We start from the raw sequence: 24662 nt of genomic DNA, 5'->3' as shown, positions 1-24662 counted from the left end.
GAAATCTTTCTAATAAAGCTGTTGAGTACCTGGGAGTTAGGATCACATAGGATAATTACAATTTTGTGTAGCATTTTCCAAAACTGGTATTTGCCTTACAAATGATCAATTAATTCACGTAAAGAAGCACATTTAACAGTTGTTAGCATTTAGTATGTTGTATTTAATGTATCATGTAATGTAAGCTGAAGCTCTTCTGGGGAACTCAGACATTTGTCCATTCACCAACCTCATCCTTGATCTGGATCCTGAGGAATCTAGAAGATCTGATTCTCAAAACTGAGACAGAGTGCATGACCTGTCTTTCATTTACAGACATGTTGTGCTCATACATGCCCCTTGGCAGCATTTATGTTGGATGGTTGTTAGCAGATGTCCTCCTGCTAAAATTAAATCTCTTGCCCTGTTTGTCTACAATTACAAATACACAGAAATTTACTTTCATTTTGTACCTTGGTTTCACATTGAATCCAGAATTTGCGTTTTATGGAGGTTATATTTGACTATAACTGGATGTGGACAGTTGCATCAGTTTGTGTTCATGGATCACCATCATGGACCACATGATGTGAGCAGCAGCTGTTCTTTCAATAACAAAATCTTAAACCTGATCAAGAAAACCTAGAGTACATTTTCATTTTTTTTCTAAACTTCACTTTACATGCCCAAATCATAGAAACAGTCAGGAGACCTCCAGTAACATTTACTAATTTGTAAAGTGTTTTATTGTTTATTGGTCTATTGTAAATTGTAACTTTATTCATTCCATATATTATATTCTGCATGTTCTTGCAATATTTACAGACGAATATAAACCATTTTTTTTCTTGGGCACACAATTTCGTTAGTGTTTAGTGTTCAAAAACACACATTCCCAAGCAAGCTTAGGTTTAGTTCTTTATGGGTTAGACAATACTTCATGGAAAGAGGGATGTGCTCATGCAAACATCGCATGAATGATTGTGTGTGTGTGTGTGTGTGTGTGTGTGTGTGTGTGTGTGTGTGTGTGTGTTTGTGTGTGTGTGTGTGCGCATTTCCTGCTTTTTGTTATTCGTTTTGTTTCTCTTGCTTTGTATGTAGAAGCTAAAAGTCTCCTTTTCTGTTTTTTTTTTGCCATAATCACCACATTTTGCGGCAAGGTAAGTTCCCAACAAGGGACTCTATATAATAACATTTATAATATTTTTTTTGAAAAATAGGTTAATAATACACAATATGTAGAGACCTTTTTTTTAAGGAAATGTATGTGAACGAATTCATGTACTACAATTTTTGGTATTTGATTATTAAATAAACAAAAACACAGACGGTAAACAAAGACACTAACTTACAATGCAAACTTTTACTTTACAGTTGTCTGACTTAAGAACTGAGATCAAGGGATCAAGGAGCATCAAAAACAAGTTACTTGTCTGGTGTTTAAGGTATGTAAGATGTACTGCACACTGACATGAAAAACTTTCTTCCTTTTTAAATGAAATCCATGAACCTACCGTGCCCTCCACTAATATTGGCACCCTTGGTAAATATGAGCAATGAAGGCTGTGAAAATTTGTCTTTATTGTTGAATCTTTTGATATTTTGTTTAAAAAAAGTCACAAAAATAATATGTTCTCATGGGTATCGAACAATTGCCGACAAAACACATGTTAAAAAAAATATTTTTTAAATATAAATGTGCAACAATTATTGGCACCCTTTTAGTCAATAGTTTGTTCTTTGCCAAGATAACAGCTCTGAGTCTTCTCCTATAATGACATGAAGTTGAGAACACATGGCAAGGGATCTGAGATCATTCCTCCATACAGAATCTCTCCAGATCCTTCAAATTTCGAGGTCCATGCTGATAGACTAAGTATCCACTCTGCTAAGTATTAAATAAATTTCAGTTACTGTGGTCAATACTATTTTCTGTGTCATTCCACTTTATTATGCATCACTTTATTTATAGACTTTAATGTTGTGAATTCTTTATATTTCTGGATTTCTTGAGTTAATACTGATGACTGGTGAAAATTTCATGTGAAAAGCCTGAACTTTTTTTGACACGTCCAAAACTTATTTCCCCCACTGTATAATTCATTATAAGCATTGGCTTCATAGAAAGTGTTACCAAACACTCTAACAGTGATCATTAATGTTTTCTCCAAGTTGATTTTCCTGCCTTATATTACATAGAGTAATCATTTCCTTTCTTCTGCTGTATGGACCAATAACTACTTCACCTGTGACATGCGATTGTGTTTTCAAAGCTCCTTTGAATTGTATGACTCATATGACTGTTTGTTCTGCTGCTAGGTGGGTGCACAAGGTAGCTTTCCAAAGAGAAAATCTATATAATAGCATTTAAAATATTTACTGAAATAGATGTGAATTACAACATTACAAATACATACCTTACAATAGTTCTTGATTGCTATTAAATTATTGTTCCTCAATAGAATGAATGTTTTTTCTAAAAACAGTAGCATATAAATCATATGAATGTAAATATAAAATGTTAGTTTTTAACATGCAATAATACATTCTAATGAAATATGTGCCATTAAATTATATTTTCAAACAATTGATATGTGAACTGAATGTTCATATGTATTACAAAAGTATGGCTTAAATAATGATTTGTTTGTTTTAATTTTAAATTATGCATTTTAAAATTATTTTAATATCAATGATAAATAGTCTGACAAAGTAATCATTCATAATCTTTCTTAACTTCAACCCAGATAACAGCGTTTGTTTTGGTTTCATGCAGAAGATTTGGTTATTTTGTGGGCATCCTGGAAAAAATTCCATTTGGTAATAAACAGAATTACTTACATTGAACATTGGACAGTGAACAACAGTTGCCTGAGCTGAACTGAGATCAGCAACAACAAACAATTATGTCTCCCTGCATTTAATATAATATACAACATATATATATATTGTTTGTAATGCCAAGTTCACCCATTTATCATTTGAAGTTCATTTGTATGCTGAGAAGAAAAAATACGGTCCAATTTGTCATACATCTGTAAGTTCAATTTTTGTTGTTGTTGAGCATCCTGTTTTCCTCAGTGTATGACTTACTATCAAATACTGCTTATAGAGTTTTATATTTTACTTTAGCTTGAGTCTTATCAACTGTTCAGAGCCTTTGAGTTGAAGCTGCTTGTGTCTTGTCTGGTGTTAAATAGTGTTATGGTGTTAGTATTGACGATAGCACCTAGACCACAATATAGGTGCTTCAAACCACAATTTCTACTTCACTTGAAGTAGTGAAGTGAAATAATTCATTATTTAATTATATTATTTGGCATATGCAAATATTTGGACACACTTCTGTTCGTCAAAACTTATTAGGCCTAAAAGCTTCATGAAACACTAAACTAGATTTTCTGAGATTTTAACACAGGCGTACATGTCGCACATCATAAAAGACAATCTTGGTATCCGTTAATTTAATTGTAGGAGAAAACTGGTTAATTTTGAGCTTTTTTCCATTATTTTCGTCTTTGGGGTTTAAAATGTCGTTACAGGCAGTGATGTGGCAATGTACATCGATGACGCGTCGGTGTCTCATAATTATTCTTGAGACTGTGTGTTATTATCCTATGAGAAGACGCTGTCTCTTAATTATTCATGGCCGGCCCAGTGTATGATTTTCCACTTTTCACTTCCGGTGCAAGAAAACTTTGCACCTGGACTTTTGTTTGTTTTGTCTGACTTGTATGTGCCTTGTGTGAATTATTTAGCTTTTTTGGTTCCTTGACCGCCAACATTTTCAGTTTTGGACTCTTTTGGTTTGTGTTTCTTCTCGCTGCTTTATGCTTGTTTGGCTGTCGGCCTGCTGCAATTTCTCTCCTCATTCTGTCCACCACTTCTGGCTCAGCTGGTGAATGAGTTAATGCTCTCTGCATCAGTTCTGCTGATTGCTTACTACTTACTGTTTGGATGGGTTGCCATCCTCTTGGTGAGCTGTGACAGTCGGGGTCTGGCTAATGTGGTATTGGTGGCTGCATCATATCTGTCAGCATAAATATGCCTTGGGCAGTTGCTCACTTTCTGCTCCTATTATGCATAATTTTTGTGATGCAACTAAAATGGAGATTGGATACTCATCATCCCAAGTCAGGGCTTTAAAGTGCCGTACGCATCTTGATTCTGCGACATACGAGCACTGTCAGATGATTGGGATTACTTGTCGTTTGCAATACATACACCACACACCTGGAGAATCCCTGAACACTCATTGCACAAATACCTGGTATTATCTGGTTTAACAGGGCCCGACCTAAGTCTAAGTCACCATCTACTGACTGTAGGACATGCCAATCGCTTATGTATCCTAACCACGATGTACAGTGCTATAAATCTCTGATCAACCCCCAATGCTTCACATCATCATTTCGCTCATCAGAACTGCCGCTCCATCTCTGATAAAGCCTCATACCTCAGTGAAATAATCACGGACAAAAACTTTGATATGCTACTACTCATTGAAACCTGACACGTACCTGGTGATTACGTGCAGCTGAACCTACTTACATCAGATATAAACACCTGTCCAGACCGTGGCTACATGGCAAGGGGGGTGGCCATGTAGCCCAACCTGACTTTCACAATACTAATATATTTGACTATATGGTTTTAAAGTCTGATTTTCACTGTCCTCTCACAATTATGCTACGATATCATCCTCCCAAAGTTCAGTCTGACTTTTTTCCCGAACTCAGTGAAATGCTAACTCTTGCCTGCGCTTCATGTTCACGTGTCCTCCTGCTTGGTGACTTTAATATTCATGTGGATACAGTGTGCTCTAACTCATCTCAACTACTGTCTGTTATTGATTGTTTCAATTTGACTCAGCATGTGACTTTTTCTACTCACACCCATGGTCATACTCTTGATTTAATCTGTATATCTGGGTTTGATATTGCTTCAGTCTCCTCTTTTGACACTGGCATATCTGATCATAAGCTTATTGAATTTAGTCGCAGTCTACCTGCTCTAAATGCAATAATACAATGATATCCTATCAGGAGCTTTAATCGGTTGATGTCACATTAGTCTGTGCTTCCATTGCTTCCTCTAAAATTTCTGATGTTTTTGATATCTCCTGTCCTTCAGTGATACTCTCAAAAAACCACTCTGTTAATTCTGATATTTTGCATGAGCATGCTTCTATTAAGACTAGGCTTGTCCCCTCCTCCCACATTTCCCCTGGTATCTGAAGAGTTTTGTTGCTCTTTCCTGAATTTCAACAAGGAAAAGTTGAATGCTGTCTGCCAGTGCTTTATAGGCAAGGCCTCAGCTTTTAGTTTTCTGCCTGACCAACAGTTGTCTAGCTTTACTCCTCCGAACCCCTATCAGTGCCCTTCTATCAGTGACTTAATACTGAAATCCAGTTTTTCATCATGCCACTCTGATCCTGCTCCAACATTTCTCCTCAAACACTGTCATTTTGCCCGTCTTTCGGGTATTGGTGTCACTGGTGCTGCTCTTTCCTGGTTTAATTCTTATCTCACAGATAGACAGTTCTACATTTCTGTGCAGGATTATAAGTCACCTACTGCATCTTTAAAATTACGTGCCCCACACGGATCAGTTCTTGGACCTCTACTATATATATATATATATATATATATATATATATATATATATATATATATATATATATAATATAGCATTTATATATATATATACATATATATATATATAATATAGCATTTCCCATCCTGCACTGTGGCCTGCAAACATGGCCGCCATGGATCGCAATTCCCAGAACACTCACATTCATTCTAATCATGCACACCTGCATCCAATCTCACACACAATCACACCACACATAAAAGAGACTGTTTGAACACTAAATATTTGCGAAGTATTATGTGAGTTTCCATATACCAAGCGTTTGTTTCTCGATTCGTGTGTTATTGTTTTGATATTGTTCTCGCGCTCATTCTCGATTCTTGTTTTGCCTTGTTTGCCAATCGCCTGACCTATTGCCTGTTTATGACCACGTTTATGTTTCACGATTTGAATTTCTCTGCCTGTCTCTTATATAATAAAGCTTTTATCTGCATTTGCATCCTTCCTACCTCCTTTACGTCCATTACGTGACATCTATACAGCTTGTAGATCTTCTCCCACTCTCCAGACTGGTCCACTATCAGCATGTGTCAATTAAGTAACACCAATTTTAAAAACTTAACATGGACAAAACTGAGATTATTATTATCGGAACACCAACACTTACTAAACATATCCTCTATGACCTTATTTGTGACATTGATAGCACTCTCATTAAACCAACTAGTACTGTAAAAAATGTAGGAATCATCTTTGATCCCTCCCTCACCTTTGAAGCTCATATAAACCTCGTTCCTAAAATTGGTTTTTTTCATCTGTGTCATATTGCTCGCCCCCGTCCCTTCTTTAGCCTCAAAGATGCTGAAACACTGGTTCATGCATTTATTTCCTCACAGCTTGACTTGCAATGCGCTCCTCATTGGTCTACCTGCTAATTCTATTGCTAGGTTGCAATATATTTTAAACTCTGCCGTTAGACTTCTCACACATACCATGCGCTCAACTCACATGACTCCAATCCTGTCTGAACTGCATTGGCTACCGGTTTCATTTCGTATTAAAGATAAAATAATCCTGCTCACATTTAAATCACTTCATGGTTTGGCACCTTTCTATCTTAGTGCACTGCTTCTCCCCTACAACCCGCCCCGCTCTCTCAGGTCCTCTGGGCTGGGAGTGCTCTCTGTTCCTAGATTTTGTCTCTCAACCATGGGTGGCAAGTCTTTCAGTGTTGTAGCACCTAAAATCTGGAATTCTCTCCCTCTAACTCTCCGCAGCATCACATCCATCTCTGAGTTCAAATCGCACTTAAAAACGTATATGTTTTTTCAGTGTTATCTGTCCTAATCTGTTATAATACATTTTCTCAGTGACTGTACTGTGTATTTCTTTTCTGTGTTTGGTTGCTCTTTGTTTTTCACATTGTGTGTTTGTGCATGATTGTTCATTGTTTATGTATCATTGTATTGTAAAGTGTCCTTGAGCTCGAGAAAGGCACTATATAAATTGAACATATTATTATTATTATTATTATGACAGCACATGGTGCTTACCTACAACAGATGTAGTAGATGGGAGAGGCATTCAAATGGGTCACAGGTGTTTGTTTCAGTGGTCTAAGAGTTCGAGTGTGTTTTCTTGGGACAGCTATGAGAATTGGAGAAAGGTGGACTTCTGACTTGCTCATGAAGGCAGTTTGCGTCTACACAATGATGCGGTACTTCAAATATGGTATGTGTGTAATTTTTAACCATGACAGTTTTAATTGTCATTTGAGCTAATTAAACCTCTGAAAGCTCCACGGGCGCCGATGGCCCATTGCATGCCTAACTATACAATGAGAGTCCGCATTGAAAGGAAGACTCTTCCCCCTTTCATTCATGAAAAGCTCTAGCCTATTAGCTAGCTATCATTCTGACATTTCTCCCATCCACACTGCCTCTGGTTTTGTTTTATGTTTTAATCCATATTCACACCAGGGGCTAATGGTTCGGCTAGATAGGGCAGAGCATTGCTATCCATTGTGTCTCCATTTAGCCCTGGGAATTCAGGAGGACAGAACTGTGCACTTCATCAGAGCCCTGTGCACTGCTGCCACTGCAAACTTTTTGTCACAGATTATTGTGAGTGTTTTGAAGGCTCACCCCCCTCTTCCTCCCCTGCCTTTCCCTGCCACGCCCACTCCCCCTCCCTTCTTTGCATAGCCATACACACCCATTTAAGTTGCGTTTTTCAAAAACATTGAGAGGTAGACTTGAGCTGAAAGAGGGAAGTTTCCTTATCCTTTAATTGTTTCATTAGGATTTATTGACTTGTTACACAGTTGTCAAACCATGTGCTCCTTTAAAAAGCTGACTGAGGATCTAAAAAAGAAACAAATTGATGCATAAAAATCAGGGGAAGGCTATAAGAAGATATCAAAGTGATATGTTCTAGCTCACAATTTCCACTGATTGAATTGTCATTAAGAAATGGTCATTACGGGGAAATTTGGAAGTCAAGGCAAGATCTGGAAAACCAAGAAAGCTCTCAGATAGAACTGACTTGATACTGTGCAGTAAGTAACGTAACGGAGTTGTTCAGTAGATAGGTTCAGTTGGGTTCAGTTCAGCTAAGCCAACACACATACACACACATGCCTCATAATGGTTATTATTAAATGACCATCCACAAAGAATCAGGTGTACCACATTCAATTGATCATTCCCCCACACTCCTGCTAAATCATGCCCCCACTTGCCACATCCTCATTTCCACCACCAATTAAAGCTGCAAGCAGCATTTTCAGGGACCAAGCACCCAGACTCAGTGACTACATTTACATGGACAGCAGAAATCTAATTATTGACCTTATTCTGAATAAGACAATATTGTGATTAAGGTGTTTACATGAGTTGCTTTTAGAATACTCCTTTCATGTTCCCATTTTACATGTTATAGAACGTAGAGCGATTAACGGCACACATCATTACGTCCCCACGCAACGCCATCCAAAGTTCCCTCCAGAATTTCACGTATCAACATACAGTTCGTCTTCGTTATGGTACCGTATACAGTTTTGGGTGTTTTTATTTTTAATTTTCTTACGAACGCATCAAGTGCAGTTAATTATTTGTCATGTTATACATGCAAATAGATGACTGCTTGAAGCCGTGGGCTGCATCCCAAACTGTGTACTTACCTGCTATATAGTAGCTGAGATACATGTATTACACCTACTATATAGTACGTAAGTACACGGTTTGGGGCACAGTCGTGCTTTCTTGTTTGACGTAAAACTGTTGAGCACTGTCATGTGTGTACGTGTCCTGTCGCAAAATGGGGTGAAAAGTCCCACACAACGTTAATAATGTGATTAAGGTGTTTACATATCTGTAATACATGTCGATAATGAGACTAAAACATGGGTCCTCATACATGTAGAGCTGCAACAACTAATTGATAAAAATCGATAATAAACGATTATGAAAATCTTTGTTAATGAATCTCATTATAGATTAGTTGGTCTGAGCACAGCACGGGGCATGTTTACTCATTATGTTACTTCTGTTCCGAAAACACGCTTCAGAGAGTAAATACTAAAGTTGTGTCCCAAATGAAGTACTGTACACTTACACTTACACTGTGTACTCTGCACTAAAGTCCAGTGAGTGGATTATAGAAAGGTAATATCATCTCAAATATAACACTAGCGTTTTTTTGTTTTTTTACTAACCGGAAGTATAAGCCACGACAGCGCATAACGTTATATGCACGCTAGCATTAGCAAGAACCCAGAGTCAATAACAATGACTTTCATCAGTTTACTTTCTTTCACCGTTGTATTTTATTCCCTACATGAGTCACCATCAGACGGAGTAGAAATCGTAACGTGACGATTATAGTATATATTTATTAAATAGTATATATTTATTATATTTCTGTTCTGCCATCAACTGAGTGCATAAGATAAGTTCCAAACAAAAGGAAACTATTTAATAACATTTACTGAAATAGAGGAATGTTTATATTAGCACTAAATAAGTTAGCACTAAAGGAAATACATGGAATTACATTTTTTAAAGCAAATTCTATGTGAACTGGATGTTCACATGTATTTGAGTTTTACACAAGAATTTCATAAATATTAAGGTTGGTATTATTTTGAATTTTTAATTTAAACTATGTTAAAATGTATTTTTCAGTGAATCATAGTCTGTTAATTTTTAACTACAATCAAGATAACATCATTAGCATCGGTATTAGATTATTACATTATTATTAGTATTATTATTAGATTATTACATTATTATTAGATGAATATTATTTGCTTTCTTGTTGTAGATGTAGTATTTTAATGGGCTAAATATAAACTATAAATAGGGTCATTAACCTAGATCAGTTAGGGGAAAGTTCCAGTAAACAAAATCATTTACTTACAATGAACATTGTTATTTAACAGTCGCCCAACCTGAACTAAGATCAAGTGATCAACCAGCAACAAAAGCAAACACTGGTGTTGCTGCATTCTTTGGTCCAAATTTGGCTCCTAAGTAGCCTGTCTGGTTTTTTAAGGTAAGGCTCATAGTAAAGAGAGATGTCAATGCCATATTACATTACACATTCTACTACACATTAAGGGTGTGTTCACACTTGGGCAGAATACTTGAGTCTGCACCTAGGACCAGTTCTGGATCGGTTCAGAGAGGGCTCAAAATACCATATTTATTTTCATGCTGAAGGATTACTTCCAAACCATGGATTGATTACACATTATGTTCTTGCTTTGAGGGTCACCTGTAGTCCAGGAAGTAAGAATACAGTCTAATTTGTCATTCCACTGTAACATTTTCTTCTGTTTAATGTCAAAATTTTCTTAGTGAAATACACACTTTCAAATAGCATTGACAGTTTTTATTTTACCTTGATGGTTCAAGTCATTGAAATTGAAGCTGCTCACATAAACACTTTAGAACTGTTGAGTTTGTGGCTGCTTCTTCACTCTATACATTGATAAGGCATCATGTTGTGGAACAAAAAAGTGTCACATTTTACCACAAAGCAAGGACATTTTCCTTTGTTGGCTGTATAAAAACTGTGCTTTGTCAGTTTTTATGCAGTAAATTACTCTATCATTTTACAATGCTGTAAAAGTGCTGCATTAAATTTACAAATCATTAAATCATTAAATGCTGTGTTATGTGATTACTTAGAAATTCTTTCAAATCCACTGATTGATTTTTTTGTGACTTTTTTGTGACAGTTGGAGTTGCAGGAAACCTGTTCTCTTCTCCCATCGTCTTCCTCTCATCTTATATCATTGTTTAGGTTGTGGTAAGTGCATTCTAATACATTTTTGGAACCATTTGAATATATGCTGCTTTCTCTTTCTGTTAGATTTTTAAGTAGGTGTAATTATAAAATGATCAAGTTCTTAACAAGGGAATATATAATAACATTTACATTCTATAATTTAGTTATATATATATATATATATATATATATATATATATATATATATATATATAGATAGATAGATAGATAGATAGATATAGATAGATATTTATTTATTCTATCAAGGTGTCATGAAATGGAGATGCAGACAGAAGCAAGTCCAGGTATGGCAGTTTAATTAAACAAGTACGAAGGATTAGGCAGAAGTCAATAATCATAATAGGCAGAGGTCAGGTGATCAGACAAAGAGAACAAACAGGACAGGGCAAAGAGAAGAGGTCGAAACAGAATAAACAGACACGGTATAAAAGCTTGGTATAGACAGAGACACTAGGCAACTGAGTGTATACTTTACAAATTGATGAGTGAAAGAGAGTCTCTTAAAAGGAGTAGTATGAGTGTGTGTGTGATTGGAGAAAGGTGTCTCTGATTAGGACTCCGTGGATGGTGAACGTGTCCATGTGGGAAATATAGTTGTCATCTGCCATGCTTGTAGTTTCTTGCCATGTTTTTGGATTTCTTGAGTTAATACTGATGTCTGGTGAAAATTTCATGTGAATAACCTAATTGGAAACATATTTACCAATGCTTATTTCCCCAACTGCAAATACTAAATCATTGTAAGTGTGATATTTAATGTTTGCTCCAAGTGGCTTTTCCTGTCATATATTACATAGAGTAATCATTACTGCTGTATGGACCAATAGCTACATCACCTGTAACGTACTCTTGTGTTTTTAAAGCTCGTCTGAATACTAAGATTAATTTGATTGCTTGTTCTGCTCAAGCTGGGTGTGCAAGGTAAGTTCCCAATGAGGGAATCTATATAATAACATTTGAAATATTTACTGAAATAGAAGATATGTTAATTACAACATACAAATACATACCATACGTTCCTGAAAGGTATTACATTATTGTTCCTTAATATAATTTAATGTTTTTCTAAAAACAGTAGCATGTAAATCATAGGAATGTCAATATAAAATATTAGTTCTTAGCAGGCAATAATCAATTCATATGAAATATATGCTATTACATTATATTTTGAAGTAAATTGTATGTGAACTTTGAGTTACTTTTTTTTTTTCTTCAATTTTACACAAGTATGGCTCAAATATTGATTTGGTTCAGATTTCAAGATTTGGTTCAGACAAGTGATTGTGAGTACAAATGTGTGTTAGCATTTAATTTAACACTTGATTTCTGCATAAGTGAATCTTAAAAAAAAAAAAAAATATATATATATATATTTTTTATTTAAAATATAAATTTGTAACTACAACCATGATAACTTGCTTGCTTTGGTTTGTTGCAGTAGTTATCCCAAAGTACTAAATATTGTCACGAACCTCGAATCGGCACGGAAGCAGAAGCAGGCGGCAGGTGTAGACCGTGGTATCGGGAAGTTCAAGAAACATAGTCGTAAGACAGGCAATGGTCAAGCGATCGGACTAACAACACAAACGGGGTCAGGCAGAGAGCATAGTCGAAACCGGAAACAAGGGTTGAGGATAACGAGAAGACTAACTAACTAGAACGGCTTGGTAAGAATCAGAGAAACAAGTTGACTGAACATATACTTTGCATTGACTCTAGGTGAATGACATCCCTAAGTACTAGTGGTGAGAGTGTGTGTGTGTATGATTGGTGGCAGGTGTGTCTGATCAGAACTCCGGGGATGGTGAGCGCATGCGTGCATGAGAATAAGTGTTGCATCTTGGGAAATTGAGTTCTGATCTGACTGAACTGTGACAGAACCCCCCCCCCCCCCCCCCCCAAAGGGCTCACTCCGGGAGCCGAGTTCTTTCTTGGCCTCCCCCGGGGTCGTGGACCTGGGAGATCAGGATAAGTTGCGTGAAAGTCTTTAGTAAGCTGTGGATCCAGTATGTCCTGCTTGGGAACTCAGCATTGTTCCTCAGGTCCATAACCCTCCCACTCGACCAAATACTCCAGCTTGCCTCTCCTGTGTTTAGATTTGATGATTTTCTTGACACAGTAAGCCGGTTGTCCATCAATTTCCAGAGGGGTCGGAGGAGTTTCAGATGGTACTTCTGTAGCTAATGGACCGTTGACAACAGGTTTGAGACGTGATACGTGGAATGAGGGGGAGATGTGGCTGTGTCGTGGCAGTTGCAGATGGTAAGTGACTTCATTGATTCGCTTGAGGATCTTGAATGGTCCAGTGTATCTTGGCGTTAGTTTTTTACAGCTATGAGTTGTCTTAAGTCCTTGGTGGACAACCACACCCTATCGCCTGGTTGGTAATTAGGGTGTTCGTTGCTGTGGCGATCTGCTTTGCGCTTGTATGTGTCTGTGGTCTCTTTCAGGCGTTGGTGGGTGTCAGCCCAGACACGCTCACTACGTTCAAACCATTGGTCAATGGCAGGAGCTGCAGTGGGAGTCAGGTTCCATGGGAACAGTGGAGGTTGGTAACCTAGTACACACTGGAAAGGAGTGAGATTGGTAGCCGAATGACGTAGTGAATTTTGGGCGTACTCGGCCCATGGCAGAAACTTGCTCCAGTCCTCAGGGTTATTGGCACAGAAAGTATGGAGGAATCGCCCTAATTCCTGATTGATTCGTTCAACTTGTCCGTTGGCTTGTGGGTGATATCCGGAGGTGAGAATCACTGTTACTCCCATCTTAGTCATGAAGCTGGACCACACTCTGGAAGTAAACTGCAGGCCCCTGTCACAGATAATCTCCTCCAGAATGCCGAAATATGTAAAAACATGCTGGAATAGAAGTTCGGCTGTCACGAAGGCGGTGGGGAGAGCGGGTAATGGAATAAAACGTACGGACTTGGAAAACCGGTCCACTGTGACTAGAACTGTGGTATTTCCTTGGGATCTTGGTAAATCTGTTACAAAGTCAACTGATATGTGTGACCATGGGCGTTTGGGTATGGGTAAGGGCTTGAGCCTCCCAGCTGGGATGGTCCGTGGTACCTTATTCTGTGCGCAAGATGAACAGGATGCCACCACCTTGTGTATATCTCCCTCCATATTGGACCACCAGTACTTCTCCTTTAGGAGATGGTGTGTGCGCTGTGCCCCTGGATGCCCTGTACCGAGTACCATGTGCGCCCAGATGATGAGTTCTTGACGGTACCCTTCGGGTACAAAAGGTTTGTTCGGGGGACATTTTACGGGTACTTGCGACTGGGGAATCTCCTCTAGTTCCTGGTCCAGATCCCACTCTAGCGCATTGATGATACATGAAGGATGGATGATATACTCCTCGTGCTCGTTGACATGTTCTGTGTGGTCGAGATGAGACAGGGCATCAGCTTTTATGTTCTTGGACCCTGGGTATGATAACATGAAGTGAAACCTGGTGAAGAACAGGGCCCATCGGGCATGGCGGGGTGTGAGTCTCTTTGCAGTGCGAAGATATTCCAGGTTCTTATGGTCTGTGAAGATGACAAAGGGATGTGTAGCCCTCTCTAACCAGTGTCTCCACTCCTCCAGCGCTAACTTAACTGCCAAGAGTTCACGATTTCCCACATCGTAGTTTCTCTCAGAGGGGGAAAGCTTTCGCGAGAAGAATGCCACTGGATGGAGCTTTGGCCTCTCTCCGAACCGCTGGGATAAAATGGCTCCTACCCCGGTCTCTGACGTGTCCACCTCCACTATAAATGGTCTAGAAGGGTCCGGATGTTTGATGATGGGTGCAGTATTGAAGGCTTTCTTGAGCTTGTCGAAGGCGGTTTGGTCGGTTGGATTCCATGACAGACGTTTGGGTTTCCCCTTTAGCAGGGACGTTAGGGGTTGGCGATGGCACTGAAATTCCTAATAAACCTTCTGTAGAAGTTTGCAAACCCCAGAAACCTCTGTAGTTCCTTGATTGTCGTGGGTGTGGGCCAGTTTACTACTGCCTGGACCTTTTCTTGGTCCATGGAGATCCCTTCGGGGCTGATGATGTATCCCAGAAACGCAATAGTGGTTCTATGAAATTCGCATTTCTCAGCTTTAACATATAACTGATGATGGAGCAGTCGTTGTAGAACTTGGTGGACATGGTGAACATGTTCCTCCCGGGAGTTAGAATATATTAGAATGTCATCTATGTAGGTGATCACATGGCATCCCAGCATGTCACGTAACACGTCGTTAATTAGACATTGGAAGACCGAGGGAGCGTTAGAAAGCCCATACGGCATGACCTGATACTCATAGTGACCTGAAGTTGTGCTGAACCCAGTCTTCCATTCATCTCCTTTTCGAATCCGGACCAAGTTGTATGCACTGCGTAAGTCCAGTTTCGTGAAGATGGTGGCAGTGCGTAGTTGTTCCAGAGCGGCTGGTACTAGAGGTAGTGGGTAACGGTACTTGACACAACACCGATTTAGTCCTTGGTAATCATTTACATTGTCGTAAACCTCCTCCCTTCTTCTCTGCTGAAAAACCCTGCTGATGCTGGAGAAGTAGATGGCCGTATATAACCTTTGTGCAATGCTTCCTGAATGTACTCCTCCATGGCTTTTTGTTCAGTTACTGTTAATGGATAGACTCTCCCTCGCGGTGGTGTAGTGCCTGGAAGCAAATCGATTACGCAGTCATAATCTCGATGAGGAGGTAGTCCACTAGCCTTCTTTTTACTGAATACTTCAATGAGGTCGTGGTAAACACTGGGGATCAGAACGTTGTCCACCTTGTCAGGGCTCTCAACGGATGTGGACGCTAAGGTGATCACAGTGATTGATGCAGTGAGCTGACCAGCGAGTGATCTCCCTTTGATTCCATGAAATTTGTGGGTTGTGATGTTCGAGCCAAGGAAGACCGAGAACCACTGGATGCCAGGCCATCACAATGACATGGAACGTAATTTTTTCCTGATGAAGAGCGCTGGTGCGGAGGTTAATAGGTTCGGTGCAGTGGGTGATTAAACCATCTCCAATGGGGGCTCCATCAATGGCTTGGACACGGCGGGGTGTGCTGAGAGGACGAACGGGGATGTTGTATTGGTGTATGGTCTCTTGGTTGATTAAATTCCCCGCTGCTCCAGAGTCGATCAGCGCCTCTAAAATACAGGAAACGCCTGAGTATTCTAATATAACTGGTAATACAAATGCAGACTGAACTGAGTACTGGGCAATGGGTTCTAAACTCACCCCTGACTGAGGTTGTTTGGGAGTTTTGGTTTCCCCTCAGGTAGAGCACTGTTTGAGAGGGCATTGTTGCACGAAGTGGCTCTTCTTGCCGCAGGAGAAACAACAATGTTCACGGCGCCGTCGTTCTCTCTCCTGCATGCTCACCTGAGTCTGTCCCAGCTGCATGGGTTCACCAGGGCTCTCAGACGCTGGTACTTCCGCCACGCTGCGTATGAAGCGGTGGCTCCGTAGTAGACAATCCAGGTGTATAGCTAAGTTAATGAGTGAGTCGAGAGTCAGCTGATCGTCGCGACACGCCAGCTCCGTTACGATGTCGGCATTTAATCCCTGGTGAAACATAGTCTTTAGAGCGGGTTGATTCCATCCACTCCAAAGTACAAAATTCAAGAGCGTAATCCGCCACACAACGTGATCCCTGAGTCAAGGATAATAATTCCTCCCCAGTCTCACGGTTGTCTGGAGAATGATCGAATACAGTGTGGAAACGTGATGTCAGCTGATCATATGTCCTGATGACGTTCCTTTCCTGTTCCCATTCCGCTGTGGCCCAGAGGAGAGCTCTCCCAGTTAAGAGTTCCATGAAGTGGATTATATTCCGATCATGTCTGGGTATGTTGAAAAAAACAGGTAGCACTGGAGTAAAAAACCTCGGCAGCGTGCCGGATCTCCGTCGTACTTCTCCGGCGCTGGAGTGGGAGGTAAGCGTGTGGTCCGTGCCGTAGAAAACTGCGCGGTTTGGTTTAGCCGAGCTACCTGCTCAGTCAGGCTTGCGAGACGGTGATCATGGTCACTAATCATCCGGCCATGTCCCTCGATGGCTTGCGGCCAACGGGGATCACCCGCTGCTTCCATTGGAAGGCGAAGTATTCTGTCACGAACCTCGAATCGGCACGGAAGCAGAAGCAGGCGGCAGGTGTAGAGCGTGGTATCGGGAAGTTCAAGAAACGTAGTCATAAGACAGGCAATGGTCAAGCGATCGGACGAACAGCACAAACGGGGTCAGGCAGAGAGCGTAGTCGAAACCGGAAACAAGGGTCGAGGATAACTAGAAGACTAACTAACTAGAACGGCTTGGTAACGCAGAGAAACGAGTTGACTGAACGTATACTTCGAATTGACTCTAGGTGAATGACATCCCTAAGAACTAGCGGTGAGAGTGTGTGTGTGTGATTGGTGCCAGGTGTGTCTGATCAGAACTCCGGGGATGGTGAGCACATGCGTGCATGAGAAGTGAGTGTTGCATCTTGGGAAATTGAGTTCTGATCTGACTGAGCTGTGACAAATATAAAAGATCATTAGCTTATGTAGCAATGTGGCTTGTTTTCGTAGCAACTACGCCACCCCGAGAAAACGGGGAAAATAACCCAAATAGAGACACACAAATACGTTCCACTTAGAACAGGCAAGAGGAATGGGTTTCCATACAAAAATACATTTTATTTTGAAGTTAAAAAGACTGGCCAAGAATTATTTTTAAAAAACAGCAGCCAAGGCAGTCATACATTAGTCAAATAAAACAGTCACAAGAAGAAATTAACAATAATCATAGCAGGACTGAGGCTTCCTGTATGAAGGGCAGGCTAGTAAGACAGCACCAACTATACAAATGGGAAAAGCACCCCACTAATCAGGATCATACCCACAAAATTCACTGCAAATAAACACAGCAATAATAACAACCCTTGGTTAAGTAAAGCCTAAGGTGCAGCAAAGAACTCCCTCGCAGCCTCAGGAAGCACTCAGCTCCTACAATGAGAAAACAAAAACACAAAATCATTTACAATATGCTCAAAGCAAACAAACAAAAGAATAAAACAAAACAAAATGAAAATAAACTTACTGTCACAAAAACACAGAGATAACCCCGAGCTCAAACTGATTACAGGTAGCAAGTTTACCAAGACTGACCAAAACCACTACTACCACATAGCAGTATCACCATAATTGATAAAGACTGTTGCAACAGTTGAGTTCAATAAAACTGATCTTAGTGACAGTAACAAACATAAATAAAAGCAAAACAAACTGATGCAGCGAAACCAAACAGAATCAAGCAGCCCAAAGTAGCAACGTGGCTCCGCGAGTGAGGGGGAGGAGCTATACCAAAACGACCACATCTCACTCAGCCCACCTTAATGCATGCAAAATTGAGGACCCGTGATCCGATGACATGATACTCACAATGGCACATACGAAAGTCATGATAGCGTCTTTAATAGTTGTGACAGCAACAGCTGGCGCTCCGACCGGAGCTACGTTAAACCACCATGCTACACAGTTGGGAGCCTTGACGGCACACCGCAATGAGAGTGAGCAGCACATCACACCTGCACACAGTCTCAGTAGCCCAACATCACACTCTGTAGTCCATAGCAATGAAAGGAAGGGGCGGGTTTTCGACCATGATGCATTCTGGGAGGCCTAAACAACCACTTATATACTGTGGTAGGGAGAGAGCCTATTGGCCATATAGTTAATAAGGGTGACGTTTTAACCACGACACACACCCCACTACACTTAACATAGACATTAGGAAAAAAATAAGTTAAACGATATCACTTTCTCAAAATGAAACCTTTTACTTAACAGTTGTCTGACCTGAGACTTGACAGCAAGTGATTAAGGAGCATCAAATACAAATCAAATACTGCATTCTTTGATCCAGTGTGCGCTCACTAGCTGCCTGTCTGGTCTTTAAGGTAAGTACAGGTTGCTTTTTAAATGGAAAGTCATAAAGCTATGCAGATTTTGCACAAATGCATCTGTTTTTCTATTTTTAATGGATATATAATAAATAAAACAAAAAAGCAGTTGCAATCTATTTTTCCTTTATAGAATTTCATGCAATAAAAACAAAAAATTTTCAAGTGCGAAATAATTTCCCAACTGTTACCAACACATGTGTGATGTAATTGACTTGTGTACAAAATTTCCACTATGTACATTAAATCTTATGTGCAATAATGCCTTATTTCTTAATTCCTTTTAGTTGTACCGCCAGCTGACTGCTGAGAACAAGGTATGTTTTTAACAGGCGAAACTTTATAATATAGTACTTACTTTGGGATTGATACTTATTGAACCAAATTATATCTTTCAATCAGAATTACACAATTCTTCATTTATATACTGTAAGTGAAAAAGTGAGTATGTATTGAGAACAGTGAGAGAACACACTGAATAGAGAACTGTGTTCATAAAATGACCTCCTCTCAAAACTCATTCATAAATTTATGGCCCGATATGAAATAACTAAAATTGGTGCTGTTTGATCCTTTAAATATACAAAACATAATATATAATAGACCAATTTTTTTTTTTAATATCTGTGATTTTACATTCTGTATTTTATTTACAGGTTCAGTCATAAACTATGGCATCACTAGTGAAAAAAAGGCTCCGTTTTGTCACCTGGAACACACGTGGCATTAAAAGCCCACCCCAAAAGTTTTCAGATTTGTTGAGCAGCCTCATTTCCCTGAAGGCTGATATTGCCTTCATACAAGAGACACATGTTGGGCCAACATGTTACCAAATCTTGGAGAATGTTGAAAATTGGAATGTCTATTTCACTGTACACAGCCCTCGCAGTAAAGGAGTGGCAATACTGATCAGCTATGATGTACCATTTGAGTACATTTGCCATGATGAGGATTGCAGTGGAGGTTACATTGTACTCTTCTGTCGTCTGTATGGTGAACTGTACACTCTTGTTAATGTGTACAATCATAAGGCAGACAAAAATGTCTTGGCTAGATTGAAAGACTATCTGAGGGAAACAGCTGAGGGTGTGCTAGTGGTTGGAGGTGATTTCAACACTGTTTTGGATCCCAGCTTTGATCGGTTATCTTCAGCTGTTCTCACAAAGCAGTCTTCACTAAGAGCTATTTTAGAAGACTTTACTATTTCTTTGAATCTCAGAGACACCTGGTCATACCTTCACTCTGTTGATGGAGGCTTTACACGACGTCAGAATGAGAGTCACTCCAGGTTGGACATGTTTTTCATGTGCAACGATGCAATGGGACGTGTGTGTAGTAGCAAAATACAGAGCAATGAAATTTCAGATCACAAGCCTCTTGTCCTAGAACTCAAAGTGCAGCAACAGACTGGAAATATAATTCCAAAGGTAGCCTTGTTTTTGAGGGAAACTAGAGTTGATGAAGAACCCGACAGGAGATCAGGGAAGATCAATGGGGCAGAAATACTGAGTTCCATCAAGTCTTTGATTGACTCCAATCAAAGACTTGCTACAATGGATGTGGATTACTACAAAAAGTTTTGTTGTCAGTTGACTGAGACCTTAAAGAGAAAGTATAACCTCATGTTAAAGAATAAGCAGGTACCTGAAGCTTATTATTCAGGAGATATTTTCAATGTTGACTGTTTGATATTTTCAGAAATATTGGCCAAGCGCCTTAGTGTGCTCATTACTCCATCTCTGAAGAGAGAGAAGAAAGCAAAGTTTGATATTCTTCTTACCATGACCTTCGAGCCAGGCCCACAGGAAATTAGGTGGTCCTTCCTGGAACAAACCCTCAGGAGACTAAAACAGATACAATCTGTCCCTCCACTAGACTTCAGCATTCTGGACTGCCTTCTTCCTAAAGTCCAAAACTTTTCAGGAGAACTCAGACGTCTGCGTCCTGGTATTCCCCTCACCAACGCTATCCTCAATCTAGCTCTGACACAGCTAGAAGATCTGATTCTCAGGAGTGAGACAGAGTGCAGGACCAGTGTTTCCTTTCACAGACAGGCACTGCTCATACATGCAGACCAGAGCAAACGGGGAAAAGTTGTTAGGGTACTAGAGAAATTCCAGGACGACTCAGGAATTAGGCTTACAGAATGCCACATAATAGATTGAAGTGATTAAAGCACAAGTGTAGAAAACTAGACACAATCAGAAGGAAAGGGTGATCAGGAGCTGGAACTTATTAAATGCTTTACACATTATTATTATTATTATTATTATTATTATTATTATTATTATTATTATTAGTAGTAGTAGTAGTAGTAGTAGAAGTAATGTTATTATTATTTTACTATATTACCACAGTTTAATTTTACACTATACTTATATATCATGCAGATTATAAAAGACTTTATTGTTGTACAGATTTAGAGACTGGGATGCAAGCACAAATGTTTTTGTTTAATACTGGGCATAATGCACAGCTTGCTAATACTTGTGGGGATGCTTGCCAAGTTTTCAAAACTATACAGAAAGATGTGAAACTCATCCCAAAATGTTCAGGCATAGGACTAGGTACAAGTATTCTCCTTCTTTTTCTTGGTCTTTTTCAGGAAAAACAGTTAACAGTGGTCCACGTTTATGATTTCAGTATCTATCTTCAATACAGAACATATGCGGAACTTGGCAACAATGTTCATGGAACTTTAGAAAAGAGCTACTTCATTTTTTTTTACTAATGGGAAGTTGATTTTAGTTGAATGCCTGAACTCCAAAATATAATTATATTTCTAGCATATTTCTATTTTAAAAAAAAAAATCATTCATTGAACTGTTGCTCCTTATACTGTAGCTCACACACCATGCACAGTGCACAGAGATGCACATCTCTCTCAACAGAATTAATAATTTAATATTGTATTAAAAATTTATTTTATATAATATGTAAAATATTCTAAAACTTGTACATTAATTGTGCATGTTTTTGTTGTTCTTAAATAATCGTTATCCAAATTTATTGAAAGAAATTGTTTTCATAAATTCATACGGTCATTATAATGAAATGCTTTGAAAAGAATCCAAACAATTTTGACTTAAGCAGCACTGTAAGGGTATTCAAGTTTTATAGTAGGTTCTCACATTTCCAGCAAACTCTTCTGATTTTTCTGCAATACAACAAACCCAAAAATGGCATTGGGAGACAATCCAAATATAGCCTCTGGATGGGACATCAGTTCATCATAGAGTACCACGCAGACATACTTTTACAGGCTCATTCATACCTAGAGACAATTTAGAATAGCCTCCTGGCAATGTGAGGACACCAGAGAACCCAGAAAAAAACCCATGTGGAAACAGGGAGAACATGCACATGAGAAACTCCACACAGACAGTAACCTGAGCTCAGGATTGAATCATGGACTGTGAAGATGTAAAGAGGAAATGCTGTGTGCTGAGTCACTTGTTTTATGCCTTTCGTTATTATTTTGTTCAATACTGTATTTTTTGGAATGTGGGAAATTCTGTAGTAATCACATGCTTCATGCATATTTGGGTATTTGCCTTTTATTTTTTGGGATTAAATGATAGTCATTTGGAATGCATTTCATTTCATAAAATCTTGGGTCCATCTGTTGGCCGTTTCAGGAATGACCACATACTGTATAAGGGCCCACTGGTACCACAGTTAGTCATTAAAGTCCGGCATCAAGTTCTGGCATCTCTAGATCCAGAATTAAAACAGATTCAGAAAATTATCAAGGGTTTTAGACGCTGTCTACAGTTACTTATACTGAGAGTCACTTCATGAGCTCACATTACTGGATTCAACTCTATTCTATAAGGACATATACTTGTATCTATTAACAGCAACAAGTATAAATGGTAGCAATTTGACAGTAATAGTAGATTTGGTGATCATGATATATACATAAACTGTGGGTTTTTTGTTTAGTTTTTTGGTTTTGTTTTTAGCCCTTGTTTAGTCTAGTAGTATTTATTTTTACATTTAAATTACATATACATTATATACAGTACATTCAAATTATTTTTTTTTGTTAGTAAGATGTATTTTGTTGGATTTACTGACTCACACTGGATGAGATATCTCATTCACCTCCCACATGATATATTAATCTTTAAAATTCTCCATCAAATTAGATTAGATTCACCATTAAACGAGCTATATAGTAAGGTTTTATACATTAGTTAGTTTGTTAGCTAGCTAATTAAGATTTGCAATTTTTCTTGTTGAATTAGCTAGCTAGTTCTTTTTTTCATTTTTATTGTGGCTTAGCATTCATTTCAAAAGAGTTATTAAACAAAGGTAGTTTTTTTTCTGATAACTAATTTCTTAGTGAACCAGCTTAATGCTTAATTAATCAGGTGTGATGAACTTTTGGTCAGCTCTTTTAATCAGTTAAATACGTATTACTCTTTAGACATTTGATTTTAACTCAGTGGATGTTTACCTTTATACAGTACTCCGTGAGTAAGGGTTGGGTCCAAGGGTTGGAATGATATTAAAACAAGACATGACAGGCACAAGGACTGAGTAAATGGGCTTACTCCAGTAGTTCTGGAGGAAACTGCACTGGCAGTTCAGAATGTAAATGTAATGATGTGTAAAACTTGAATGTAAAACTATGATAATAAAAATATTTGTAAATATTGATATAATGTGTTTGTAACATTAAACACTAGATCAGTAGCTCTGTAATCTCTAGTTACAGTATATACAATATGTGCAGTTGTAAAATTGTGTTAACAAATGTGTGTAAGGCATGAATTCAATAGTTATAGATTTATTTGCAGTACCTATAATAAAATAAAGGCTGATCTAAATATTTTCAATCTATCAGTAGTTACATCTCGGTTTCCTGTGCAGGTTAATACAATTTTAATTGAATAAAATGTGCACATTTATCTTTGGCTACATCTTTGCACAATGTATGACCATGCATACTCCAAATCAAGATCAGGTGCAGTCATGTGACATAGTCAGGTGAGGTGCAGTGGCTCATAGGAATTGTACTCACTAGTTCCCTTTTCCGGTATTTCTATGACATTATAGAAATGGGTTTGGTACAAGTTTGAGTTAAAGGAACTACTTCACCAGTAGTGATATTTGTTTAAGTTTGAAACGTTAATTTACAATAAGTTAAAATATATTTTTCAATAAAACATAGTCTGTTCATTCTTAACTACAATCGAGATAACATTATTAGCTTTGTTTTTTGTAGTAGATCTAGTATTTTAATGGGCTTAATATAAAATATCAATGGGGTCATTAGCCTAGGGAAGTTGGTAAGCAAAATCATTTACTTACAATGAACATTTCTAACAGTTGCCCAACCTGATCTAAGATCAAGTTATTAATCATCATCATCATCAACAACAACAACAACAACAACAACAACAACAAAAACACTGGCGTTGCCTGCTGCTGGTTTTTTTTATTATTATTATTTATTTATTTATTTTTACATAGGGCTTATAGCAAATAGATCTGGCAAAATATTACACATTCTACTGTACACTAAAGACATGTTCACACTTGAATCTGCACATAGGACCAGTTTTGGGTCGGCTCAGGGTGGGGCTCAAAATTCCAGATTTGCACACACACACACACACACACACACACACACACACACACACACACACACACATACAAAATTATTATTTCTACATTCATGTAAATTCCATCAGTGCACCATTTAGCTATAGCCATTGCTGTATGTTTCATACATCCATACATGCATTTATTATATCCTTTCATTTCTCATATCTCCACTTAAGGCAGTCCGATTTTACCTGAACCATTCTATCTTGAAAAGTATGGAA

General features: G+C 38.6%; 2 protein-coding genes across 4 annotated transcripts in view; both read left to right on the top strand.

Moving 5' to 3' along the window:
- The window catches only part of LOC108279266 (uncharacterized), a 202246-nt gene that overhangs the window by 44545 nt on the left and 133039 nt on the right, over positions 1-24662 (top strand). The gene's annotated exons all lie outside the window — the stretch shown is intronic.
- LOC108265737 (uncharacterized) lies at positions 1025-23673 on the top strand. 3 transcript variants are annotated; one of them, XM_017468397.3, is made up of 7 exons: positions 1025-1139; positions 1354-1424; positions 10817-10887; positions 11751-11808; positions 18713-18822; positions 19113-19142; positions 19482-23673. In XM_017468397.3, the coding sequence occupies exon 7, from the start codon at positions 19497-19499 to the stop codon at positions 20988-20990; it is 1494 nt and encodes a 497-aa protein (XP_017323886.1). In that variant the 5' UTR covers positions 1025-1139; positions 1354-1424; positions 10817-10887; positions 11751-11808; positions 18713-18822; positions 19113-19142; positions 19482-19496; the 3' UTR covers positions 20991-23673. The 3 variants fall into 3 exon arrangements, with proteins under 3 accessions (XP_017323886.1, XP_017323868.1, XP_053536266.1); XM_017468379.3 differs by lacking the exons at positions 1025-1139; positions 1354-1424 and adding an exon at positions 10124-10364; XM_053680291.1 differs by lacking the exons at positions 1025-1139; positions 1354-1424; positions 10817-10887 and having other exon boundaries at positions 11134-11808.

Source organism: Ictalurus punctatus, chromosome 1 (genome assembly GCF_001660625.3).
Source record: "Ictalurus punctatus breed USDA103 chromosome 1, Coco_2.0, whole genome shotgun sequence".
Taxonomy (NCBI): Eukaryota; Metazoa; Chordata; class Actinopteri; order Siluriformes; family Ictaluridae; genus Ictalurus; species Ictalurus punctatus.
This window is presented reverse-complemented; position numbering and strand designations above follow the sequence as displayed.